The 26222-nt window shown below is 41.3% G+C and overlaps 2 protein-coding genes across 2 annotated transcripts in view; one reads left to right on the top strand and one right to left on the bottom strand.

Annotated features, from left to right (window-relative positions):
- LOC138360980 (tripartite motif-containing protein 5-like) overlaps positions 1-26014 on the bottom strand; it is a 49888-nt gene extending 23874 nt beyond the window's left edge. Inside the window, exons 1-2 of the mRNA XM_069320464.1 lie at positions 25756-26014; positions 6085-6155 (exon numbers count right to left, since the gene is read on the bottom strand). Of these exons, the coding sequence (XP_069176565.1) occupies positions 6085-6090 (6 nt within the window). The 5' untranslated portion in view covers positions 6091-6155; positions 25756-26014. The remainder of the gene's footprint in view (positions 1-6084; positions 6156-25755) is intronic.
- Positions 9627-9947, top strand: LOC123752089 (tigger transposable element-derived protein 7-like). Its single transcript, XM_069320463.1, has one exon. It carries the CDS (start codon positions 9627-9629, stop codon positions 9945-9947), a length of 321 nt encoding a protein of 106 aa, XP_069176564.1.
- Positions 26015-26222: the final 208 nt, after the last annotated feature.

The following is a 26222-nucleotide window of genomic DNA, read 5'->3' as shown; positions in this document are numbered from 1 at the left end:
TATGCGCACCCCTGATTGAGCAAAATTATACGCTAATTGCATTTCAGAGGGTTAATACACTCAACATAACTGGGTAATAACACCATGATTAAACCTTAAACTGCGCAACACGTCATATGATGTGTTGAGTAACTTGCTATAAATTGTGCTTCATGTCATATGACGTGATGGAATACCACACAAGATTTGAATGGCCAGCGGGGTAGGGGGCCTCCATACGCTGCCCAGGGGCTATAGTAAACCAGCTGCCATTTTGTAAAAAATATCCAGCTCACGCTACCAATGCGTGGGAGGCACCAATTACCCAGCGGTCACCATGGCGAACGCACAGCCAAACGCCTCCCGCGCACGCACCACGCAATCACTTACTCAAGAGCAAATAACTAGTGAATTATTTTCTGATGGTGAGGAAAGTGATTTTTGATGACCCTGACATTGATAAGGACTACAGACAATTAACCGATGATAGTAGCACAGACAGTGAATATGAGATACAGTCTCCTCCCGTGGCGAGGCCTACATGCTCACCCGTGCCTCCTCGCTCAGTGTCTACTCCAATTCACCAACGACCACACAGTTCTTGTGCTTATTTAGAGTACGAGGATATTTTGGGCGACGAGTCAGAGGAAGGTGACTCATTTTCTGGTTTTCGTGAAGTGGATTCAGAGCATAGTGTTACCGAGCCTGTTGCTAGTACCAGTGGTGATACCGGGTGAGAATTTGTCGTGTCAGCAGCGTCTCGCCCATCCAAGCGCCGCTGCATGGCACCACATGAGGAACCAAGACCCTCATGTTCACGGGATTTCACCTCACGTTTACATAGCGCCCGTACTTTGCGTAGACGGACTTTAGCTCCTGGTCCACGGTGTGCAATGCTTCCTCGCTGTCGTGCTGCTGTTGCGTCTCGCAGGACACCAGGTGTACTTGTGTGGAGTGATGGTGACGATTTTATTCCTCTAATTCCTGCCTTTGACAATAAAGAAGTTGGGATTACAGACCTTTTCCCTGATAATGGTGAGGACATGTGTGAAATGGATTACTTTACAACATTTTATGATGAGCCGCTCATGGAATATATTGTACACCAAATGAACCTTCATGCGACTCATCTCATTGGAAAAGAGATAACAGAATATTCACGATTGCAGCGTTGGAAAAACACTATTATAGGTGAAATATATGTATTTTCGGCAATATGTATGTTGATGAAACATTGTGTCAAACACGCTATCACAGATTATTGGAGCAAAAACCTGACTATTCCAACACCTTTCTTCGGGAACTATATGTCCCGAGACAGGTTTCAGATACTCCTCAGGTGTCTTCATTTTGCAAGTAATGAGGACCGGACAGAGGATGATAGACTTTGGAGAGTCAGGCACTATATGAATGAAGTGATTGGAAAGTTCAGAGATTTCTACGTACCAGCACAGACGCTGGTGATTGACGATTCCCTTGTGCTTTTCAGAGGACGTGTTGCATTCAAGCAGTATATTCCCTCCAAACGCAACAGATTTGGATTGAAATTCTTTGTGATTTGTGACTGTGAAACAGGATAGGTGTTACACACGATTCTGTATTCTGCTAGTGATGTAAACATTCCCGGTAACGACCAACATGGTTTCTCAGGTAGTGTGGTAAAGTCACTGATGGTACCATGGATGAGCAAGGGCCACATTTTATACACGGATAACTGCTATACAGGTCCCTTGCAATCTAGGTTCTTGATTTAAAATAGAACTGGATTGTTTGGCACAGTAAAGCCAAGAAGAAGGGAAATGCCAGTGTTTGACAATAAACTTGAAGTTGGTGACTGCCAACTAAGAAAAAGTGATCAAATACGCTCAGTTAGGTGGAAAGACAAGAGAGAAGTGAACTTGCTGACAACCATTCATGATAGTACAATGGTGAACAGTGGCAAGGTGAACCGAGTAACGCAAGAACCAATAAGCCAAATTGTGTTCTTGACTATAATATCAACATGCATTTGGTTGATAAATCTGACATGATGGTGGGCAGTGTCGAGTGAGTGCGGAAAACATTGAAGTGGACGAAAAAAACAGCGTTGAATGTAATGAAACGCCATTTTCTGGGCGAGTCCCGGAGGCTCCCCGGAGCTATCCATGGCTGATATGGATACCCTAACTATTTTGCATCAGTCGATGTGGGTGGAGTTCTAGGCCTACCGGGGACCACGAGCCAGAACCTGGCCCCCTCAGAGAGGCACGGGGAGCAATGGCCCATAGAAATGCACATGTGATTTGGAGCATTCTATACCTGCCATCGACCGGGACAGGCACCCAGAAAGGTAAGCGCCACAAAACAAACCCCTATTCTGGTTAAACAACAAAAATCGACAAATGAGTGGACAGAACTCCCCCAGGAAAACGAACTAACAAGCATGACGTCACGCGAGCCGCGCCGCATGTCTGCGCAGCTCCCCCCTCCCCGGGAGGGGGAAGGGGGAGCCCCAGACCCCCGCGCCGGTGATCCCCGCCCCAGTTCTGAGGCTGGATATCAAAACCGTGAAAAACCCGCCGACCGGAGGGCGGGAGGGTGCTGGGGAGCCTCCGGGACTCGCCCAGAAAATGGCGTTTTATTACATTTAACGCTGGTTTTCTGGGGGGAGCCCTACGGCTCCCCGGAGCTACCTCACCAAAGACTACCTAAAAAATAAGGGGACATACCCGGGAGGCGGTCGGAGAATCACTCCACAACACGAAGTCGAGACAACAACCCAAGGTATAGCATTCGCCAGAAAAAAGGGAGAACGGCCGCAGACGAAGAAAACCTATGATCACGACAATAGGAGCCAAAAACCACTGCGCCTGAGAAGAGCAAGAAGCTCTGCCACACGGCCCCCAGAGGCGAATGCCAACACAAAAAGAAAACCGAGGCAAAGCAAACCTGACCCCAAGGAGCCACAACCACCAAGGAGAAGAAAAACAGGAGAGCACCCTGTCCAAAGACCAGGACGACACAGACAGTGCATAAGCAGGCCGGAGGTGTAACAACGCACGATACAACCTGCGAAACGGCGCAGAAGGAATATCGATACCGAAAGCTAGCAGCAGAAACCAAGGTGCCAGACCCAGGAACGGCCCCAAGTGCCTCTACATCCTCCGCAAGCCAATCCTATGACAGCCCCAGGAGGGAAAAGAAAACGCAGGACCAAAACGAAAACGCCACAAGTGTGCAAGACCACCTCCACAAGTGCAGCTGACAGGGAAGGAACTCGCATAAGGAGCCGCCCCGCACCAACATCCTGCAGAAGGGCAGGAGCGAAAAGACTCATTAGGAGGAGCAAAATCTCTCCCAGGAAAACTAGGAGCGCCGAGACAGTGTGAAGAGAAGAGATATTCACAAAAGAACAAAAAGGCCAACACCCAGAAGCTGCTGGGAAGAGGACCCACAAGCCCTAGAAAGGACCGGAGGGAAGCTCAACCGAATGACGACAGACGCACCAGAAAACGGGAAGGAGCAAAACAGTCCCGAACCATCGAGAATAAAAAGAAGCAAACACAAAGGACGAAGGCCCCAAAACCCCGTCATACCCGAGACCAAAAGTCATGCAGAAACCCCAAGAAGAGGGTGACATGACGGAAGAAGGCCCGTCCCGGAAAAAGGGGCGAAGATCGTAGAAAAGCACCCACCGACAGGACGGAAACAACGGGTACAACGGACAAGGAAACCAAGCCCAGGGAGGGGCCGACGCCCACAAAGCACGTGCGGAGAGGGGGAACGGAAAACCCCACACCACACTACTGCATGTCCCCCCCAGAGGGTTAGAAACACCCCGGCAGGGACCAACGGGGCCTGAGGCCTCTAACGTGAGCCCCACCCCAGCCCCGGGAACCCACCCTGCAGGCCCCGGGGCCGAGCTGTCCCCTCAAAGCCCCAGCGTCAAGAAAACCCCAGGGCAGCCATGAAAAACACGAAGGAAGGGAGCCTACTAGGCTCTGGAACTTGAACCGAAACCGGAGGATAGGCGAGGGGCGAGATGAAGACCCCAAGCTCATCCCCAGCCAGCACAATGAGGCGAGGACAAGACAATGAAACCAAGGAACATGGAAAAACCAGGCCCTGCACGGCAAGACCGGCAAGGAAGGAGAGCCCCAGAGGGAGCACGGAAGGGCCGAACATAACGCCACAACCAACCCTGACACGCAGCTGCTGTACCAAAACCGCAGCAAAACGTCACCACACTCCCAGAGGAAGCGACAGAGAAGATAAATAAATCGTACACGAGTGGCACACAAGGGGACATAGGCGGAAACCGAGCACCCAACTGAGCCACAGGGACGGTAGAAGAAACGTGTGCAGTGTAACCTGTAATTACTTAACCTATACCTATTATAGGTATAGGTTAAGTAATAATTGTAATTACGAAGCAATAAGATGCTTATCTTAAGATACTAACAAGGTTAGGTAAGGTCGGTGTTTTCTATGAAGCTTTTTAAGGGTATCTATTATGTTTAGTATATCACCTATGCACGTAGTTAATAAGTCAATATTGACTTTACGAATTTGCGAGAACGGGTTGGGGGCGGGGATCGCCGGCGCGGGGGTCTGGAGCTCCCCCTTTCCCCTCCTGTGGAGGGGGGAGCTGCGCAGACATGCGGCGCAGCTCGCGTGACGTCATGCTTGTTAGTTCGTTTTCCTGGGGGAGTTCTGTCCACTCGTTTGTCGATTTTTGTTGTTTAACCAGAATAGGGGTTTGTTTTGTGGCGCTTACCTTTCTGGGTGCCTGTCCCGGTCGATGGCAGATATAGAATGCTCCAAATCACATGTGCATTTCTATGGGCCATTGATCCCCGTGCCTCTCTGAGGGGGCCAGGTTCTGGCTCGTGGTCCCCGGTAGGCCTAGAACTCCACCCACATCGACTGATGCAAAATAGTTAGGGTATCCATATCAGCCATGGATAGCTCCGGGGAGCCGTAGGGGCTCCCCCCAGGAAAGTGTTTTTCGATGTGTTGACATAAGCATCCTGAACAGCTATATGTATCTGGTGAAAACTGGACGTAAACCAAGTTTCCGTTCGTTTGCTTTTACACTTGGGACACAGTTATTAGCAAAGTTTGGCAAAGATGTTTCTGGCACACAAAGACCCATCATGAACCCAGTGTTGCAGCATGCTGCTACACCCAGGCTCACTCACATTGAGGGCTTTCAAGCACACAGACTAAAACATTTGCCACCAGCTGGAAAGCGTGCAATAGACCAACGTGATTGCTTACTTTGTAGAACAATAAAAAGAGATCAGAAACGTAAACTTGTGCAAACATGGTGTGAAGCGTGTGCAGTTCCATTGTGTGCTGTCAACTGCTTCAACAACTATCACTCTCTCCAAGAATTCTAAATGTGCAATAATAGTGCAAAAACCTGTAAATAGTGTGTGCATGTGTGTAAATATAATAATGAACAATGTGAATACATATTATATTTGCATAATGGGAAAATATTTTTGTGTGCATGTGTATACTCAATGTATGCAACATTTATTACCATTGAACATGAAGTAACATTATATGCAACACAATTAGTGAATAATATTTGTGATAAAATACGCCTAGACACTGTAAATAATGCAGCAAAAATAAATTTGTGGCAATTCTGACTGCTTGAGGACTGCGTGCAATGCCTCTGGGACGCACCTTGCATGAGCAAGCTTGCAGGGTGTGACGTCATCGCTCATATTGTCGGCTCATTTATGTCATTTGTATGTACGATTAATTTTTTTCTCTCTCGTGGTCAGGAAACACAAATTAACAGGTTAGGAAGAATTTTTTTTTTCTTTTTTGTTACACCCCTGTGGGTGACAAGGGACAAATAGCCCTTAGCAACACACGGGTTAATACACTCACCATCACTGGGTAATGCCAATATGATTAATACACTCACCATCACAGGGTAATGACAATATAATTAATACACTCGCCATCACTGGTAAATGACAACACCAACATTAATACACCTATAGTTAATGAAAATATCTTGATTAATACATTCACAATCACTGGTTATTGACATCAACATGATAAACACACACACTGGTAGTACAGTAAGAATAAAATTGTCCTTACCATCATTAATGGGCAAAAGTTGTGTTTGCTATCGTCCTGGGTAGCCGAGCAGAGACTGGACGCAGTATTACCTATTAAGGCAAAATAAAACAAATTTAAGGTTTCTATGACTAAATTTTCCCCACCAAAACATAGTAAATGTTTAGAATACATTAAATAATTTTGTTTAGGTATTGTGCTTTGAGCAAAAGTAAGGAGGGTGGGCAGGAGTAAGGAGGGTGGGCAGGAGTAAGGAGGGTGGGCAGGAATAAGGAGGGTGGGCAGGAATAAGGAGGATGGGAAGGAGTAAGGAGGGTGGGCAGGAGTAAGGAGGGTGGGCAAGAAAGAGGAAGGGGGTATGGGCAGGTTCTCGGCTGCCTCCCCCCCCCCCTCTCTTTGACAGCCTACGTAATGCAAACCACGTGCATTAACCCTAAAGCTGCTACAGCCTGGGCTGTAAAAGCTGGGGCTGGACAAAAAATATTTGAATTATGTGAAAATTAATATTAAATGTTAAACAAATCTCCGACTTATTGGCTTAAGCATCAAGAAAGTTTCATTCAATATTTTCAGAAATGTATTTTAGACAATTTTTTTTTTTAAAGGAGAATATTTTGTTGATAAGGAGAACAGCTCCTATTAACTGGAAGTTAGGGATAATGCAGTAATAAAGAGATGCAAGCACTTGTCCGATGTACAAAGAAGAAGAATAGTAGCAAGAAGTGTCCACAAAGTAGATATGCAGCTGGTGTCTGTATAGCATTGCTGAGTAATACATCATAATACCAATAATAATGAGTATGTTATCATGCTCAATTTTGTTAAATATTATAAAAATGCATTGCCTAATGTTAATATCTGTTACTTTCACCAATGTTCATTTTTTTTTGTCTTCTTTGTTTATTATCTCATTTTGTTGTAACCTCTACATCCTAGAGAGTGCATACCCATCCCCTAACTATGTCAAGATAGAATGAAATTGATCACCAAATAAATCAGTCACAACTGGCAGAACTTGGGACTTTGAATTTTTTTTGACTGAGTTTTTCACAGATTTAAAATTCTATTTTCTTTTTCTCTTTAGGCGGTTTTGATGATTAGGGACCAGATTAGGGCTTTATCACTTTTATAAAGTATACATTTTTATCCTCTAAATCATTATAATTTTCCCTATATTTAGTTTTTTGGGGGGTTATTTTTTCTTAACATCATTTCAACACATATTGATCTACAACTTTCACATATTCGAGTACGAATGCCAAACAACGTTTATTAAAACATATAAGTAAATTAATGAATTAGAACTACCTTATTCATTGTTGATAACTTCAACTTCAATTATCTCAAACTTTGAGTCAGCTTCAAAAAATTCAGTTTCTGACTGATACCTGGTTGATGGGATTCTGGGAGTTCTTCTACTCCCCCAAGTCCGGCCTGAGGCCAGGCTTGACTTGTGAACGTTTGATCCACCAGGCTGTTGCTTGTAGCGGCCCGCAGGCCCACATATCCAGTGAAGTGTTAAGTCTGCAGACACTAACAATGCTCTCTTCTACCATGTGAGGGATTCTAATTATCCCATTGATTGGTCTTCCTCCAAAATAATCTTTCCTGCCTCTACTCTACACAAACGCCGTCTTGTCGAATCGGCTCTAATACACAATGTACCCAACATGAACTTGAGTTCTGGCTTTGTTGCTGTGGACTCTTCCCTTTCACAGTACAGTATATACTCAAATGCTCTAATCTTTCTAATAAACGTGACCTTTCATAAGCTTACCCTTTCCATTTACCTTTCTTTCTCTTTTCTCTCTTTTTTCTGTTCATTGTCTTCTCCTACGTTCCCTTGCTTTCCTCTTCTCATTATTTTCTCCTTCTCTTTCGGTGGTTATAATAGGAACTGCCTCGTATGGGCCAATAGGCCCTCTGCAGTTCCTACTACTAGCCCCTCTACTACTACACCTTACTTTGCTCCTCATCTCTCGTGCCTATTTATTGCCTGTCTCTACTTCCTCATCACAATCAACTTGAGAATGGTCCAGGACGGACCGAAACGTCGTCGTCCCTTCACATTCTAGTGTGTGGTCTTGTCATCATCCACCACCGCCCGGACTGATTCTCACCATTTTTACAAATAACGTTCACAGCTGTCTGTTCTACAATCCTATTAGAATGGATTTTTCACAGACCCTAAACGTTTGTAGTTATCAATTTTTTTCTAAATTTGACGCATAATTCAAATGCCACATTGACGATTTTTTTTACAGTAAACTAAACTGAAAACATATATTCTAAATCTATGAAAATGAAGATCATATACTATTCTGAGAGCATAATAACACCAAATGAACAATTGGTGATAGTATATATTTTTGCAGCTGATCTCGAAATCTGAAGTATTCAATATTCAATTTTATACAGTAATTATTTTTTATTTTCTTATTTTTCAAGTTACGTTTGTGATCATTTAGACAAAGTTGCAGGATTTGCTAGTATGCACAAAAAATTGGAAAGCATTAGAGCAATTTTGAGAAATTGAACTTTGCCATCAGGTCCTGTCGTATATGTATGCCATGCACAGCTTAAGGGTTAATACAGAGTTGTACTGTATAAAATGCATGAAACTTCAAAACTAACAATATTTCACTAATTATAACAATAATATTATAAATAAAACAATTTGTAACAGTCAATAAGTACATCAAATTTTGAGTATGCCTATAAAATAAGCACAGGTCATGTCAACGCGTTGGGCCTGGATGATATGGCTGGCACCATGTGCTTCTCCTCTTCCTGGGGTAAAAACGTCGGGCTCGCGCGCGAAGGATTTTCGTGATAAATTTGAACAAATTTTACTGTTTAAACTCATTTAATCTGTCAAGATGTCTCAGAGCAGCATTCATGGTATTGAAGGTATAAAACAAAAGAGAAAACATTTGTCAATTGATTAGAAAGTTGACTTGACAGAGAAAGCAGAGCATGGATACTCTGTCACTCGACTCGCCCAAGAATTCAACATTGGTAAAGCTACAGTTTGTGATATAAAAAAGCAGAAGGATAATATTAAGAAATTCTTTGCTCAAACTGATGCAATAGGCAACAGGAAAACAATGAAACCTGCTAAGTATATGGATTTGGACTCATCTGTATTTAAATGGTTAACACAGCATGGTGCAAAAGGAATTCCTGTTTGAGTTGATCCTATTAGAAATGCAGCTGAAAGACTTGCTGTAAAGTTAAATATAGACAATTTCAAGGCTTGTATTGAATGGGTATGTCGATTTAAAGAGAGGCATGGCATCATTAACAAGAAAAATTGTGGCGATGCATTAAGTGCAGATGTTGGAAGTGCTAATGCATATAAGCATAAACTTTCTCAGCACATTATATATAATAATCTAAGCTGGTTTTAAGTGTACAATGCAGATGTAACAGGCTTTAACTGGAAATGCCTTCAAAGAAACACTTTGGCCTTCAGGCTTGAGAAGAGTATTCCTGGTTGCAAGGTAAAGAAGGAAAGAATTTCAGCATTATTGTGCTCTAACGCAGATGGCAGTCACCGAACAATGTACGCAATTGTTGGGAAATCTGCCAACCCAAAAGCATTGAAAAACTGCATGAACAGACTACCTGCCATCTACTACAACACAAAAAATGCCTGGTTCACACAGATTATTTTTGAGGATTGGTTCCAGTATCACTTTTATAAATTAGTAAAAAAGCAGCAGATCAATGAGTGTAGAATTCATCCTGCTGAGGTAAAGGTAATGCTGTTGACTGACAATGCCCCAGCTCACCCCATTGCTAAATTAACATCGCCTGATGGCAAAATAACATGTATGGCTTTACCACCAAACACTACATCTGTAATACAACTCATGGATTAAGGGTTATCTATGCTCTCAAAAGGCTTTGTCTGGCTAATGTCTGAGGCTAATGCCTGAGCTATGAATTTAGACATTATGGAAGTGCTGCTCTCTGAGGAAGAAGAGATACTTAACCACTGCACTGTGCAACGCGCTTGTAGGCGCTCGACGGGTGGTACGTAACACACCTCAGGGATCTTATAGGTATAGCGTATGATTCAAAACTCCCGCAGCTACATGGGGTTCACATCAGCCTCCTCAGGGCTCTTATAAAGACGTCATTTAAAAAAAAATCGTGGGCAACATTCCCGGGTGTAAGAGCCTCAGTACTGAGTGAGCAACCAAGGTTGGCGCACACAGCATGAGCTCACAGCACTGCTGTTCAGCTTGTGACCACAGCATTGCCAAATAATGTCAAAATATATATGTAACTGGTATTATTTAGCCATGATAGTATTACAGAAGAGCCTGAGTGTGATAATGACTGTGTACAATGTTCAAATGTCAGTGAATCAATGCTCTTCAAGATGTTCACAGCGCTAGCCACAGCACAACAGCATTATTTTGTCCATCTAGGAATCTTCAAACGACTTCATATGTTCCTTTACAAAATAAACGTGTGGTCTATTATTCATTTACAGGACTTAGTGACCAGGATTGTGATAATAGCAGGATTGTGGCGCTCTTATAAACAGACGCCATTTAAAAAAAAATCGTGGGCAACATTCCCGGATGTAAGAGCCTCAGTACTGAGTGAGCAACCAAGGCTGGCGCACACAACATGAGCTCACAGCACTGCTGTTCAGCTTGTGACCACAGCATTGCCAAATAATGTCAAAATATATACATAACTGGTATTATTTAGCCATGATAGGACGATAATAGCAGGATTGTGGTGATAATTAGTGCTGTGCATAGTATTGTGGGCAGGTGGAATTTTGGTAAGGGAGGGAGGGGAATCGAGGTAGCGTCAGTGTGTGGCAGCCACTCTTGTTTTGCTCACCATACTAGCTTAGTGGTTCACTATGGTGAACACAAATGTAGATACATATATATAATGTGTGTGTATATAGTGTAATAACAGCAACAGGAGTATATTGGGAGGAGCCATTTTGGTGAGGGAGGTGGCGTCGTACTCGTAGCATTGTCTTCTGCTGTGTGACTTGTCATGCAGTGTATGGTGGCCACTGTTCTGTTTGGACATAATACGAGTTTAGTTGTATGGTTATGGTGAATAAAACATGTTGATATTTATACATAATGTGTGTAAATAGTGTAATAAAAACAATAACAGTATGGTGGGAGGAGGAATGTTGGCGAGTAAGGTGTTGGAGAAGTGAAGGAGGGCTGGCTGGGTGTGGCAGCTCAATCTTGTTTTTTGGGCTCACCATACGAACTTAGTGGTTCGTTATGGTGAACACATATGTAGATGTTTTTTTTTTTTTGAGATATATACAAGAGTTGTTACATTCTTGTACAGCCACTAGTACGCGTAGCATTTCGGGCAGGTCCCTGGAATACGATCCCCTGCTGCGAAAAATAGTTTTTTCATCCAAGTACACATTTTACTGTTGCGTTAAACAGAGGCTACAGTTAAGGAATTGCGCCCAGTAAATCCTCCCCGGCCAGGATACGAACCCATGACATAGCGCTCGCGGAATGCCAGGCGAGTGTCTTACCACTACACCACGGAGACTAAATACATATACAATGTATATGTTATATACAATGTGTGTATATAGTGTAATAACAGTAAAATCACTGTTTGATCGTAGAATATAATATACACCTTACATCTTGTATAATCTATGATTGAACAACTGACCACTATCGTACCTTCCTCATAGCAAACATGGACATAACACCACCAGAAGCAAACTCTCATTCAGGCTACACAGTGAATCAGCTTTAGGCAATCTCTCAAATGCACTTCACAATATTAACTGGGAATCTGAATTCAAGAATACACAGGATATAAACTCATTAACTAACCTCTTTCTCTCCAAAACTCTAAGCTTCTTAAATACTCACTGTCCCCTCCTTATCAAACAAGTAACTGACAAAAGAATAAACAATCCGTGGCTCACAAGTGGCATACTCAAATCAATCAACAAAAAACTTGAATATGAAAAGAAATCTAAGATTGGCCTAGTTACAAAGGAAGTAGTTAAAAGGTACTCATCAGTGCTTACCTGTATCATAAGAAAAGCTAAACTTTCATATTATGAGAATAGATTCAAAGAAGCAAAAGGCAACATGAAAAACACATGGAAAACCATCTCTAATATCTTAGGAACAAAACGACACTCCCACAACCAGATAATACTCTCTAAGGATAGCTACACAGTGTCAACTGATTTAAAAATGGCAAGTGAATTTAATAGCTTCTTTTCATCGGTTGGTGCTAACCTTGCCAGTAAAATCCCACAGACTCAGACACATATCAATACATATCTCTCAGGCAGCTATCCAAACTCTCTTCTCCTTTCACCAGTCAGCCCGACAGATGTTGTGTCCATCATACACTCACTAAAAACCAAAGCTGGGAACATCAGTGAAATCCCATCCACTGTATACAAGAGCGCCTCCCATGCCATTGCGCCACCCATAGCTCTGCTGTTCAACAAATCCCTAGAGTGTCATACCTTCCCTGATATCCTTAAAAAAGCAAGAGTAAAACCAGTTCATAAAGGAAGCAATCCGGCAGACATAAACAATTATAGACCAATATCAAACCTACCCACACTATCAAAAATATTTGAAAAAAATTTCTACAAACAGCTCTACTCCCACCTCGTAAAATTTGACATACTCAGCCCCTGTAAGTTTGGCTTCTGCTCCCAAAAGAGTACCAACGATGCAATTATTAGTCTCCTTGATATAATTTACTCAGCCCTTGACAAAAATGAGTTTCCGATTGGACTCTTCATTGACCTGAGAAAGGCCTTTGATACTGTTAATCACAACTACCTCTTACGTAAACTCCATCATTAACCCTCAAACCGCGCATATCATATATAAATGATATCAGTGACAAAACCGAAACCGCGCACATCATTTATATAGGATTTCGTGTCTAGCGCTATAATTTAAACGCCCCGCCTGGGATAGGGGCAGCTATAGTACAGCCACGACCGATAGTTGCCAGATGCCACCTAGAAAAAAATTCCAGGCCAACATTCTTGGGTGTTACAGCGTCAGTATTGAGCAAGCCACCAAGGCTGGCGCACGCAGCATGAGCTCACAGCACCGCTGTTCAGCTTGTGACCACAGCATCGCCTACAAATACCATAATATAAATGATACTGCTATTATTTAGCAGTGATAGTATTACTGAAGCCCCCTGACTGTGATAAAACTGACCAGGATTCTGATAATAGCAGGATTGTGGTGATATTTAGCGCTATGCTCCATGGAGGGAGGAGTAAGGCTGTGGGAGAGAGGGTTGTGGTGTCGTTTTCTGACTGTGTGTGGCCACCATTTATTGACTGCACTCACCATACCAGCTTAGTGGTTTGCTATGGTGAACACAAATGTAGATACTTATATATAACGTGTGTATAGTGAGAGATAACAGCGAGAGGAGTAGGTTGGGAGCCGCCATTTTGGTGAGAGAGGAGCGTCGTCTGCACGACTTGGCATGTTGTTTACTGATGGCCACTATGATCTTTGGGCACCATACCAGCTTATTTGTTCAGGTATGGTGAATAAAAAAGGTAGATACTTATATATAATGTGTGTATATGGCGTAATAACACCACAAACAATATTGTTGGAGGACAAATATTAGTGCGTCTGGCCTTGAGGGCGGCCGCCGATCAGCTGACTGTGTGAGTAGCTACGTCTTTCTGCCTTTACTCACAATACAAGCTTAGATGTACAGTTATGGTGAACAAAATATGTAAATACGTATATATAACGTATGTGTATAGTGAATAAATACAGAAAGAGTATTGTGGGAGGTGAATGAGGGTGAGTGAGGTGGTGTTGAGGGAGGGAGTGGCAGTGAGTGGCTCGCTAGTGTTTGGCGATCACTCCTCGTTGCTTTTTGACTCACAAGACCAACTTAGTAGTTCGTTATGGTGTACAAAACATGCAAATACTTATATATAACCTGTGTATATAGTGTAACAACAGCAAAACTATTTGTTTATTGTTTTATGAACATAATAATTGAATCACTAATATGCACACCATAATTTTGAGTACAGCGATGGTTCACACATTTTATAATATAAATATACCACAATTCACTGTATGGAATAATATTACTGCAAAAAAACTAAGAAAAAATCAATCAGAGACATTGAAATAATTAGGTAATAATATATTTGTGGCAATTGCCGTCTGACAGCTCGAGCGGAGTAGACCTCGTCTGGCGAAGGCTCTGCCAATGCCCGTTTTTTGCCACACTTCCCTACCCTATTGCGGCTAAAATATGCCATCTACGATTTTTTTGTTATTATTTCCGTGATCAGGGAACAAAAATGAACACTTCTATAAGACGATAGAATTTTTTGGATTTTTTTTTTTGTTGCGCCTGTGGGTGTGAATTCCATTTGGGCCCCTAGCGGTTTGAGGGTTAAGGTGTAACAGGGGGTGGGGGAAATAGCTCTCTTTAGTCCATTAGTTCGCTCCCCAGTTAGTCAACTATTCTAGAGTTCCCCCCAGAGTTCCTACTGCAACCTCTCTTGTTCAACACCTTGTAACCCAGGTATTTGATTACCTAGGTGCTACAACTACAAGGCGCTGTAACTTGATCAGCTACCCGCAAACTCTAGAGAAACTCCAGAACCATTTCACTGCCACAAACGTATACGAGAACCAAAAGGGAAGAAATGGATAATGAAGTAATGAGTGAGGGTTTGGGGTAAGAGAGGTAGGGAGGTGGGAGGAGCGAGGAGGGTTGTCAGTTGAAAGGGCGAGTTTGGAGAGGGGCGGAGGGAGAAGAGAGAGAGTACGGAGATGAGTGGAGGTAGAGCTAGAAGGGTAGGTGGGTAGAAGTACAAAAGTAGACAGTAGAAGTAGTAGTGCTGCCACCATCCATTCTAGACAGTACATACATGACAAGGAATGGAACTTGTCTGTATCAAAAGATGTTATTAGCATATGTCAACGAGAATCATGTTCCAGGCAAGATTCTTTAATCCCATAGTCTCAAGAGTACTCTACACTTTAGTTTGCATATTGTATCCAAAAATCCCAAATCTAGGAACAATTAAAATCAGATTAAAAGTAAGTGAATTTCTCAATAAATTCATCAAGTATATTTAAAAGGATAGATATCATAATTCAAGCAAACAAACTGAAGGTTCACTATTAAATTACAAAGTGAGCCACTACCCAAGAATTTGAGACCATTACCACTGTCTGTCCCTGCTAGTCACACAACACTAGTAAACACGACTAAGTCACCTTCCATGTTCAACTCACCAAGTGTCTGCCAATAGCTGGATAGAGAGGAAAGGGGGGACTGTAGTTGACAGGAACAGTCCCGCCCCGTCCGGCTGACAGCCTCCCTGGCTATGCTGTCCTCTGTTCTGCTCTGCTGACTGTTCTCCTATTGCTTATCCTCCCGAATCTACAGCTCTCCGAGTATATATTGGGAAACCTAGTAGCTAACTCCGCCCACAAGTAGATAGCCCCAGGCACTCTAACAAGCCACACCTAGAACTGGCGGCTTGTTTAAAGGCTATCAGGCTACAATTATCAGATTAGCAGAAGCAAGGTGAAATTTGCTTGAGCTGACCTCAGGTCAACTTGAGGTCATTAACGCTTAGAGGTGTGAGTTTCAGGCCGACTGAATGGCGCCTTTCAAATCCTTGTCTGTGACTCATGAACTATATATATATATATATATATATATATATATATATATATATATATATATATATATATATATATATATATATATATATTAAATACAACAAAACAAAACACCTTTATGGTGTTACAATGGAATCCGAGGCCATGCCCTGGACTATATCCAATCCTATCATAGTGATAGACACCAATGTGTAGCCATCAATGATATAACCTCTCCCACTCTACCAATAACCATTGGAGTGCCACAGGGCAGCATCTTGGGACCTCCTATTTCTTATATAAATCAATGATCTGCCTAATGTCTCTAACATTCTGAAACCTATATTGTTTGCTGATGATACTACCCTCATCTATTCTAACCCCCAACCTACATACACTAAATAATGTTGTTAATAATGAACTAAAAAAAGTTCACTTATGGACGTCAATCAACAAACTATCACTTAACATAGAAAAGACCTACTACATCTTATTTGGTAGCAAATCAACAAATGCAATTCAGCTTCAGATAGACAATGTTAACATTAGTAATAAAAATGATGGAAAGTTTCATGGCCTATTCCTAGACAAGAGACTCATCTTCAGCACCCACATACAACACATAACTAAGAAAATCTCTAAAACAGTTGGTATACTCTCCAAAATCAGATATTATGTACCTAACTCTGCTCTCATCTCACTATATTATGCACTTATCTATCCCTATCTTAATTATGGTATCTGTGCATGGGGTTCTACCACTGCAAACCACCTCAAGTCCATCACCACCCAGCAAAAATCTGCTATCAGAATAATAACCAATTCTGCTTTCAGACAACACTCAGCCCCCTTGTTTAACTCCCTAAACATGCTAAATATAATCTCACTCCACACATTCTCTTGTGTCAACTACATTTACAAAACCCTGTTCTTAAATGCAAATCCTGCACTGAAACTCTCCCTGGACAGATGTAATAGGACCCATTATCACCACACCAGAAATAAATATCTCTGTGATATCCCCAGTCAAACTTAATCAGAGTAAACACTCTATACAAATAAAGGGACCTAGTCTATGGAACTCACTCCCTAATGAATTGAAAAGCTGTTCAACTTTGGCGTCATTCAAAAACAAAACTAAAAAGTACCTAATTTCATCTTCATAGTTTTCTAGCTTGTTGCTTTAAAATTGCACTGTATCTAGTGCTACCCAATCTTGATGTACCCAATCCAAACAACTTTACCATTGTGATCATTGCTGTCTTCTTATATGCGCTATCAATTTGCTGTATCGTGCCTATTAATCTTTGTTTAAATTACCAATCAAGCTGTCAATGCAATCAATCAGAGCTTTAATATACCAATGTGCTTTAATATACCTACTAATTTCTCTCATCTCATTTTTTTCTTGCAATGTATCTGTTATCATTTTACTAATTCTGCTAGAATTTACCTACTTAAAATTATCTGTTAGATTAAGGACCTGCCTGAAACGCTGTGCGTATTAGCGGCTTTACAAGATTGTAAATACCATGCTATGTATTCTCACAAACCCAATGTACCTTCTTATATATAAATAAATAAATAAATAAATATATATATATATTGTGACGATAATCTCCTTCAAGAGATTGAGCCTGCTCTTCCCTCCAAAATACGTCGCTATATACATCTATATAAAACTAATATGGAAGAAATATCCAACACATACAACTCCAAGGTTTGCCAGAGCACAAAACGTATGCAGCCAGGAACACCTGCTCCACATCGAATCACCAAACTACCTGTCTGTCGCCAGCTCATCGCTGATTGGCTGCGGGTCCAGTTGTACCTGCCCTCCACCCACCACACTACCTGATGTCTGGGGCCACACGACCGCCAGACCTCAGAATATCCAGTGCTTTCAACAAGTTAACACGTCTTCGTTGGTAGACTAAGCTGTGGCTTACGTGTACTAAGAGAGGTGATAGCTTAAAGCCAATATTCCTGCACCAATATTTACATTGTTTGTTATACACTTGTTATTACTCACTTGTCTTAACATAACTTTTCATTTTGTCATTTGATTATTCTTATTATTTTGATTGATTGATTTTATTATACGAATTTGTATGTCCATTTTATTCATGTTTTGCTTTTCTAACGTAATTAAAATCTCATTGTTAAATTTACTTGTGTTTTGTGTGTCTTCCCATTACCTTACCACAGACGAAGTTCCAGATTTTCTATTTTTTGTTTCTATATGTGACGAGGCCATACCCCTAGCTTTTGAACAGCCGAACACCAACGCGTTACCGTCACAATATATATATATATATATATATATATATATGTCACATATATAAGCCCCATAATTTTGAGCATAGCGATGAACCCTGAGCGCTCCATCGCCCAGTGCCCAAAATTTACTCAACTTCCCAACTCCATCACGGCTAAAGTATGTCAGTTAAACAAGCTACGAGGATGAGGGAAGGGGACGTTCCCTCCATGCTAGATTTAATATTTACCAGGAAGGAGGAAGAAATATTTGACATTCAGTACCTTCCTCCCTTGGGTAAAAGTGACCATGTCTTTTTTGGGAATAAAGTATGCAATGCGTTATAATCTGGAAGAAAATATGACGGTCGATGCAAATGAAAAACCTGACTTCAGGAGAGGACATTATGGCAACATTAGAAAAATTTTTAGTGAGTATAATTGGACAGACTTGTTTCTAGGCAAGGAAGTGAATGAGATGTATGTCAGGTTTTGTGAAATATATGATAAAGGCACAAAAAAATTTATACCAAAACAGAGAAGCAGAACTAGGAAACAGGATTGGTTCAACAGAAAGTGTGAGAGGGCCAGAGACCAAAAGACAAAAATGGAATCAATACAGGAAGAGGCTGAACCCCCAAACATACCAGCGATACAAAGATGCAAGAAACAACTACACGGCAGTGAGGAGAGAGGCAGAAAGAAATTTTGAAAAAGGGATTGCAGACAAATGTAAAACAGAACCAGGTCTATTCTATAAATTCATAAACAACAAATTGCAGGTAAAGGATAATATTCAGAGGTTGAAAATGGGAAATAGATTCACGAAAAATGAAAAGGAAATGTGTGAAACATTAAACAAAAAGTTCCAAAGTGTGTTTGTACAAAATGAAATCTTCAGGGAACCAGATACAATAAGAATTCCACAGAACAACATAGAGCACATAGAGGTGTCTAGAGACGAAGTGGAAAAAATGCTCAAGGAGCTAAATAAGTACAAAGCAGTTGGTCCAGATGGAGTTTCACCATGGGTTCTATGAGAATGTGCACCTGAGCTCAGCATTCCTCTTCAACTGATTTTTCAGGCATCCCTGTTTACAGGAGTTGTAGCTGATGTGTGGAAAAAGGCTAACATAGTTCCAATCTACAAATGTGGAAGCAGGGAAGACCCTCTTAATTATAGACCGGTATCATTGACAAGTGTAATAGTCAAAATATTGGAAAAAATAATTAAATCTAAATGGGTAGAACACCTGGAGAGAAATGATATAATATCAGATGGACAGTATGGTTTTCGATCTGGAAGATCCTGTGTATCGAATTTACTCAGTTTCTATGATCGAGCAACAGAGATATTACAGGAAAGAGATGGTTGGGTTGACTGCATCTATCTGGACCTAAAAAAGGCTTTCGACAGAGTTCCACATAAGAGGTTGTTCTGGAAACTGGAAAATATTGGAGGAGTGACAGGTACGCTTCTAACATGGATGAAAAATTTTCTGACTGATAGAAAAATGAGGGCTATGATCAGAGGCAATGTATCGGACTGGAGAAATGTCACAAGTGGAGTACCACAGGGTTCAGTTCTTGCACCAGTGATGTTTATTATCTACATAAATGATCTACCAGTTGGTATACAGATTTATATGAACATGTTAAGATAATAGGAATGATAAGAAACTTAGATGATTGTCATGCCCTTCAAGAAGACCTGGACAAAATAAGTACATGGAGCGCTACTTGGTAAATGGAATTTAATGTTAATAAATGCCATGTTATGGAATGTGGAATAGGAGAACATAGACCCCACACAACCTATATATTATGTGAGAAATCTTTAAAGAATTCTGATAAAGAAAGAGATCTAGGGGTGGTTCTAGATAGAAAACTATCACCTGAGGATCACATAAAAAATATTGTGCGAGGGGCCTATGCCCCGCTTTCTAACTTCAGAATTGCTTTTAAATACATGGATGGCGATATACTAAAGAAATTGTTCACAACTTTTGTTAGGCCAAAGCTAGAATATGCAGCAGTTGTGTGGTGCCCATATCTTAAGGAGCACATCAACAAACTGGAAAAGGTGCAAAGACATGCTACTAAGTGGCTCCCAGAACTGAAGGGCAAGAGCTACGAGGAAAGTTTAGAGGCATTAAATATGCCAAAACTAGAAGACAGAAGAAAAAGAGGTGATATGATCACTACATACAAAATAGTAACAGGAATTGATAAAATCGATAGGGAAGATTTCCTGAGACCTGGAACTTTAAGAACAAGAGGTCATAGATATAAACTAGCTAAACACAGATGCCGAAGAAATATAAGAAAATTCACTTTTGCAAACAGATTGGTAGACGGTTGGAACAAGTTAGGGGAGAAGGTGGTGGAGGCCAAGACCGTCAGTAGTTTCAAAGCGTTATATGACAAAGAGTGCTGGGAAGACGGGACACCACGAGCATAGCTCTCATCCTGTAACTACACTTAGGTAATTACTGTACATACAATATTTATTTTTTAGTTTCCCATGATCAGAGACTTTATTTTAACATTAGAAGAGAAAAAAAATTTTGCCAAGAATTTATTTCCTGCACACAGGGGGTATCCATATTTGGAGCCCGAGCAACACACTGACTAATAAGGATACAAAGTATGCTCTCGGACGCAAGTTCGAATCCTCGTCACAGCCCTTGTGGATTTGTTCATACAAAGGCTAGTAGAACATTAGAAAACTTCAAGAAATATTCAATTAAAGATGCAATTTACAACTAGGCCAAAGAATGGAGCGAGTTAAAGGTCACCACATTAAAGAATGCATTGAATAAAATTCTGAGTCCGGTACCTGGTTAGAATGAAGACAAAGCTTACTATGATTTTGAGGGCTTTGATAATGCGATTTTTGAGACATTCAGAGATGCATGTGAGGAAGATTTGCAACTTTCTGATGTGAATGAGTGGTTAAATAATGATGCTGATGATCCAGGTTATGGTGAATTAACTGATAATGAGATTATCTAGTCTGTTACTGGTAATAATGATGAGGATGTGGAAGAGGAAGATGATAGTGTGTTATCTATTCCATATGCTGCATCATTGCAAAAGGTTAATGATCTGCTTGATTTGGTTGCTGTAACTGATAATGAAGAGCTGACAGATTATTACCTGCACCTAAAGGACAAGAAAAATATTATAATGAAGCTCACAACAAAGAATCAAACTAAGATTCAAAAGTTTTTGGTACGGTTTCACAGTAGGCCTACAGGACCAGCACCCAGCACTAGCAAGGACTCACCTTCTGAGGATGCCCAGGCAACTGGACCAGCACCCAGCACTAGCAAGGACACACCTTCTGAGGATGCTCAGGCAACTGAACCAGCACCCAGCACTAGCAAGGACTCACCTTCTGAGGATGCTCAGGCAACTGGACCAGCACCAGCACTAGCAAGGACTCACCTTCTGAGGATGCCCAGGCAACTGGACCAGCACCCAGCACTAGCAAGGACACACCTTCTGAGGATGCTCAGGCAACTGGACCAGCACCCAGCACTAGCAAGGACTCACCTTCTGAGGATGCTCAGGCAACTGGACCAGCACCAGCACTAGCAAGGACTCACCTTCTGAGGATGCCCAGGCAACTGGACCAGCACCCAGCACTAGCAAGGACTCACCTTCTGAGGATGCCCAGGCAACTGGACCAGCACCCAGCACTAGCAAGGACTCACCTTCTGAGGATGCCCAGGCCACTAGACCAGCACCCAGCACTAGCAAGGACTCACCTTCTGAGGATGCCCAGGCCACTAGACCAGCACCCAGCACTAGCCATAACTTACCTGGGAGTACCACTTGAGCTGTACAGCACAGTTCTAATGACATTAAATGTACAAAGTGTAGTTTATATGATATAAGTGTACTGCAGTAGTGTGATTCTAGTGGTCTGTACTTTATGTACAGACTGTAGTGTATAATGTACATTTGTTAGAAAAGTTACTGTTCTTTAAACAATTTATATTCATATGTGTGGCACTCTCAGGATATTGAGGCTAACAAAGTTTGCACTACACAACTCAACTGGTAAGGTAAGTACAGTACTGTAACATGCAATATAAATTTATTTCATTGCAATACAAATTCTTTGTTATTTAAATTTTTCATAAGGCAAATGTGGACTGGCATATGCATTAATGTGATTGTATTTTTTTTTTGGGGGGGGGGGAAGGGGGTTGCTGGGGCCGAACGGATGGAATGAATTCCACACTGGAATGAATCGGCTATGCCCCATATAGTTCATTCAAGCGAGTACACACATTTAATTTCTACATTTACTGTCTACATTTAATGTCATCTAATTTCATGCATTTCTTTGATAAAGTGTTTACTCGTGTTCTTTATGATCTTGGTTATTTGAAAGTGTTGGCCAAATTAACCTTAAATTATAGTATGTTACTCTATGTTCTGATATGTTCAAAGAAAATGTTATGAGGAATAGTGCACTTGCTTTTCTAAATTACACCTTGTATTTCCATTCTATAATTAATGTAAATAAACTACTGTACTGTTGCTAGAACTACTGACTCCATAATGTAATAGTCTATGCTTGTCATCCTTAAGTATCACCTTCTTCGTACTAATTTTTTATTTTCCTTGAACATTCTCATTTTGTTAGCTTACTTCTCTAACAGTATTAAGTGTTTTATCCCGTCACAACTTTAATTAAAAAATTTCTATATTATTATTAATTTTGCCCGAAATGCTTTGCATAATAGTGGCTTCATTAGTATGTGTAACTTCTGTCCCTTCAATTGAACAATATTCTTATGTTCTTTGTAGACACAATCTTTTGAATAAATAATAATATTATTATTATTATTTACACAGAAAATCACACTAAAGTGATATACATCAATGAGAAAATTCCCTCGGGCTGTGAGATGATGCGAACCTGCAATGTTTGCATTACCTCACAGCCTCAGTGGATTGTTCATTGATGTATATCACCTTAGTGTGATTTTCTGTGTATCTGAAGTTGTGCATACAATGTTGAACTACAGTACTTTATCCTTCACCTGAGTGCTTGGGGGTCTTACATAAAACTTGGACTGGCTTCAGGACTGTGATATCAGGATATCACAGACTTCCTGTGATATCAGTAGAAATCCGATTGTAAGAAAGTCAGTGGTGGTACAGTAGTAGAGTATGCAGCTGGCAATGCCTTGGTCATGGGTTTGCAACACTACACAGTCCCAGTAGAATTTCTCATTATTATTATTATTATTATAAAAGTTATCATTATTCAATAGGCCAATGTCCACACCCCAACAATGCCATTGGAATATAATTTACCCCAACAATTCTAATGGCCTACATCTACACCTCCAACAATTCCAAAGTCCTATTTCCATACCCCAACATTATTGTTGAAGAAAAAAAATTGCTGTTTGTTGACCAACTTGTATATTGGCTATTTTCTACCATGTTCCCCCCCTTTTTTCATCTTTTATTAATTTTATTTTTTCCTTTCAATGCAATTATACTTTAAGCTTAATTACTATTAAGTTTTAGTCTAAGTGTTTTTTTTCCCCACCTCACCTTACCCGAAACGCTATGCGTACTAGTGGCTTTAGGTATTGTATGTACTACCTCTATCTTTAAATCAAACAGAATGTTTGTACTGTAACTCTGCAACTATGTATGTACTTTTCCTAAATAAATTTTTATTATTTTTATTATTAACAATTGTATGTTGGGGGTGTAAGACAATGTTGGAGCAGACAATGGTGGAGCAGAAAGCTCAGTACTCACTTCCCCCCTTCAGAGCAGGAGAGATTGCTGAAATAGAGGGAATACAGAGAACATATACGGCACGCATCGTTGAGATAAAACACCTAAATTATTGGGATCGTCTCAAAGCTCTCCGAATGTACTCTCTAGAAAGGAGACGAGAGAGATACCAAATAATATACACATGGAAAATACTGGAGGGCCAGGTCCCAAATCTACACAGTAAAATAACAACGTACTGGAGTGAATGATATGGAAGAAAATGCAGGATTGAACCTGTGAGGAGCAAAGGTGCCATAGGCACAATCAGAGAACATAAGAGCAAAGGCAACTGCAGACGGCCTATTGGCCCATACGAGGCAGCTCCTATCTATAACCACCCAATCCCACTCATTTACATGCCCAACCCATGCTTGAAACAATCGTGGGACCCCACCTCCACCACGTTACGTGGTAATTGGTTCCACAAATCAACAATCAACAACCCTGTTACCGAACCAGTATTTACCCAAGTCTTACCTAAATCTAAATTTATCCAATTTATACCCATTGTTTCGTGTTCTGTCTTGTGCTGATACTTTTCATACCCTATTAATATCCCCTTTGTTGTGTCCATTCATCCACTTGTAAACCTCTATCATGTCACCCCTAACTCTTCGCTGTATAAACACAAACAGCCATGGATTAGGGCATGGCTATACCAAAGGAAACAGAGAGTTAGTATAAATGGAATCAAGTCAGAGTGGGAAAATGTTGTAAGTGGAGTGCCTCAAGGCTCTGTCCTGGGACCTCTGTTGTTTATAATATATATAAATGATTTAGATTCAGGTTTGAGTAGCAACATTTGCAAATTTGCCGATGATACGAAAATCGGTAGGGAAATTAATTCGGAGGAGGACTCACTATCACTTCAAGTTGATCTAGATAGGGTTTTGAAATGGTCAAAGGATTGGCAGATGCAGTTTAATGCTGATAAATGTAAAGTTCTGAGGTTAGGTAATGATGATAGAGTTACAAGATACGAGCTAGATGGTGTTGTGATTGCGAAGTCGGATTGCGAAAGGGATCTGGGAGTTATGATTAGTAAGAATTTAAAACAAAAGGATCAATGCATAAATGTTCGTAATAAGGCAAATCGGACACTTGGATTTATTAATCGCAGCGTTAGTAACAAGACACCTGGTGTGGTTCTCAAGCTATATCTTGCTCTAGTTAGGCCCCATTTAGATTATGCAGTTCAGTTTTGGTCGCCATATTATAGAATGGATATAAATTCACTTGAACGTGTCCAGCGTAGGATGACTAAGTTAATTCCCCAAATTAGAAATCTTTCATATGAAGAAAGATTAACAAAGCTTAAGTTGCATTCACTGGAAAGGCGAAGAGTTAGGGGTGACATGATAGAGGTTTACAAGTGGATGAATGGACATAACTGGGGGGATATTAATAGGGTATTAAAAGTATCAACACAGGACAGAACACGAAACAATGGATATAAATTGGATAAGTTTAGATTTAGGAAAGACTTGGGTAAATACTGGTTCAGTAACAGGGTTGTTGATTTGTGGAACCAATTGCCGCGTAACATTGTGGAGGTGGGGTCCCTCGATTGTTTCAAGCACGGGTTGGACAAGTATATGAGTGGGATTGGGTGGTTATAGAATAGGAGCTGCCTCGTATGGGCCAATAGGCCTTCTGCAGTTACCTTTGTTCTTATGTTCTTATCAGAGGTCCACGGTTGTTCAACGTTCTCCCAGTGACTATAAGAAATATTGCCGGAACAACCGTGGACATCTTCAAGAGAAAACTGGACTGTTTTCTAAGAGAAGTTCCGGATCAGCCAGGCTGTGGTGGGTATGTGGCCCTGCGGGCCGCTCCAAGCAACAGCCTGGTGGACCAAACTCTCACAAGTCGAGCCTAGCCTCGGGCCGGGCTTGGGAAGTAGAAGAACTCCCAGAACCCTATCAAGAAGGTAATGCACTCAAGTACTTACGGAGGATGATGAGAGTGCGAGGAACAAGGTGGTCAGGTGGAGCCAGTGACTCCTTCCTTCAACAGTTTTGTCTCTCCCTCGTGGTATATCCTCAATGTCTTCAGTGGTGTGGCCTCACCACACACTTACACTGCCATAAGTGTCCTGAGAGTACTGTGGGAGGGACAATTTGGCGGGTATTGTGGACACAGGTCTTTAAGACAGGCGAACTTCACGAGTCGTGGAGACGTCTATAGCAACCTTTGTTGTGATGACGTCACTCGCTCGCTCGCTTACCCGCCACGTCGCTCTTCCCATTTTCTTTGGTTACTGATCTTTGCCGACTTTTAATTAACCTGAGAGCCACTAATATTGGTGGCCTCAACGAGGACAGGAAGTTGGCGGCTTGTCAAAGGTCCTACCCATTTGCCTGGACGATCTTTTCTATCTGTATGTTAAAACCCAGTAGAATTTTGGCGTTGACCTTA

The sequence above is a fragment of the Procambarus clarkii genome, unplaced genomic scaffold (assembly GCF_040958095.1).
Source record: "Procambarus clarkii isolate CNS0578487 unplaced genomic scaffold, FALCON_Pclarkii_2.0 HiC_scaffold_137, whole genome shotgun sequence".
In the NCBI taxonomy this organism is placed as follows: domain Eukaryota; kingdom Metazoa; phylum Arthropoda; class Malacostraca; order Decapoda; family Cambaridae; genus Procambarus; species Procambarus clarkii.
The sequence above is the reverse complement of the archived record's forward strand: the minus strand, read 5'-3'. Positions and strand labels throughout refer to the sequence as shown.

Coding starts and splice junctions, on each gene's coding strand:
- LOC123752089 (XM_069320463.1), top strand. CDS start 9,627: ATGTACGCAATTGTTGGGAAATCTGCCAACCCAAAAGCATTGAAAAAC.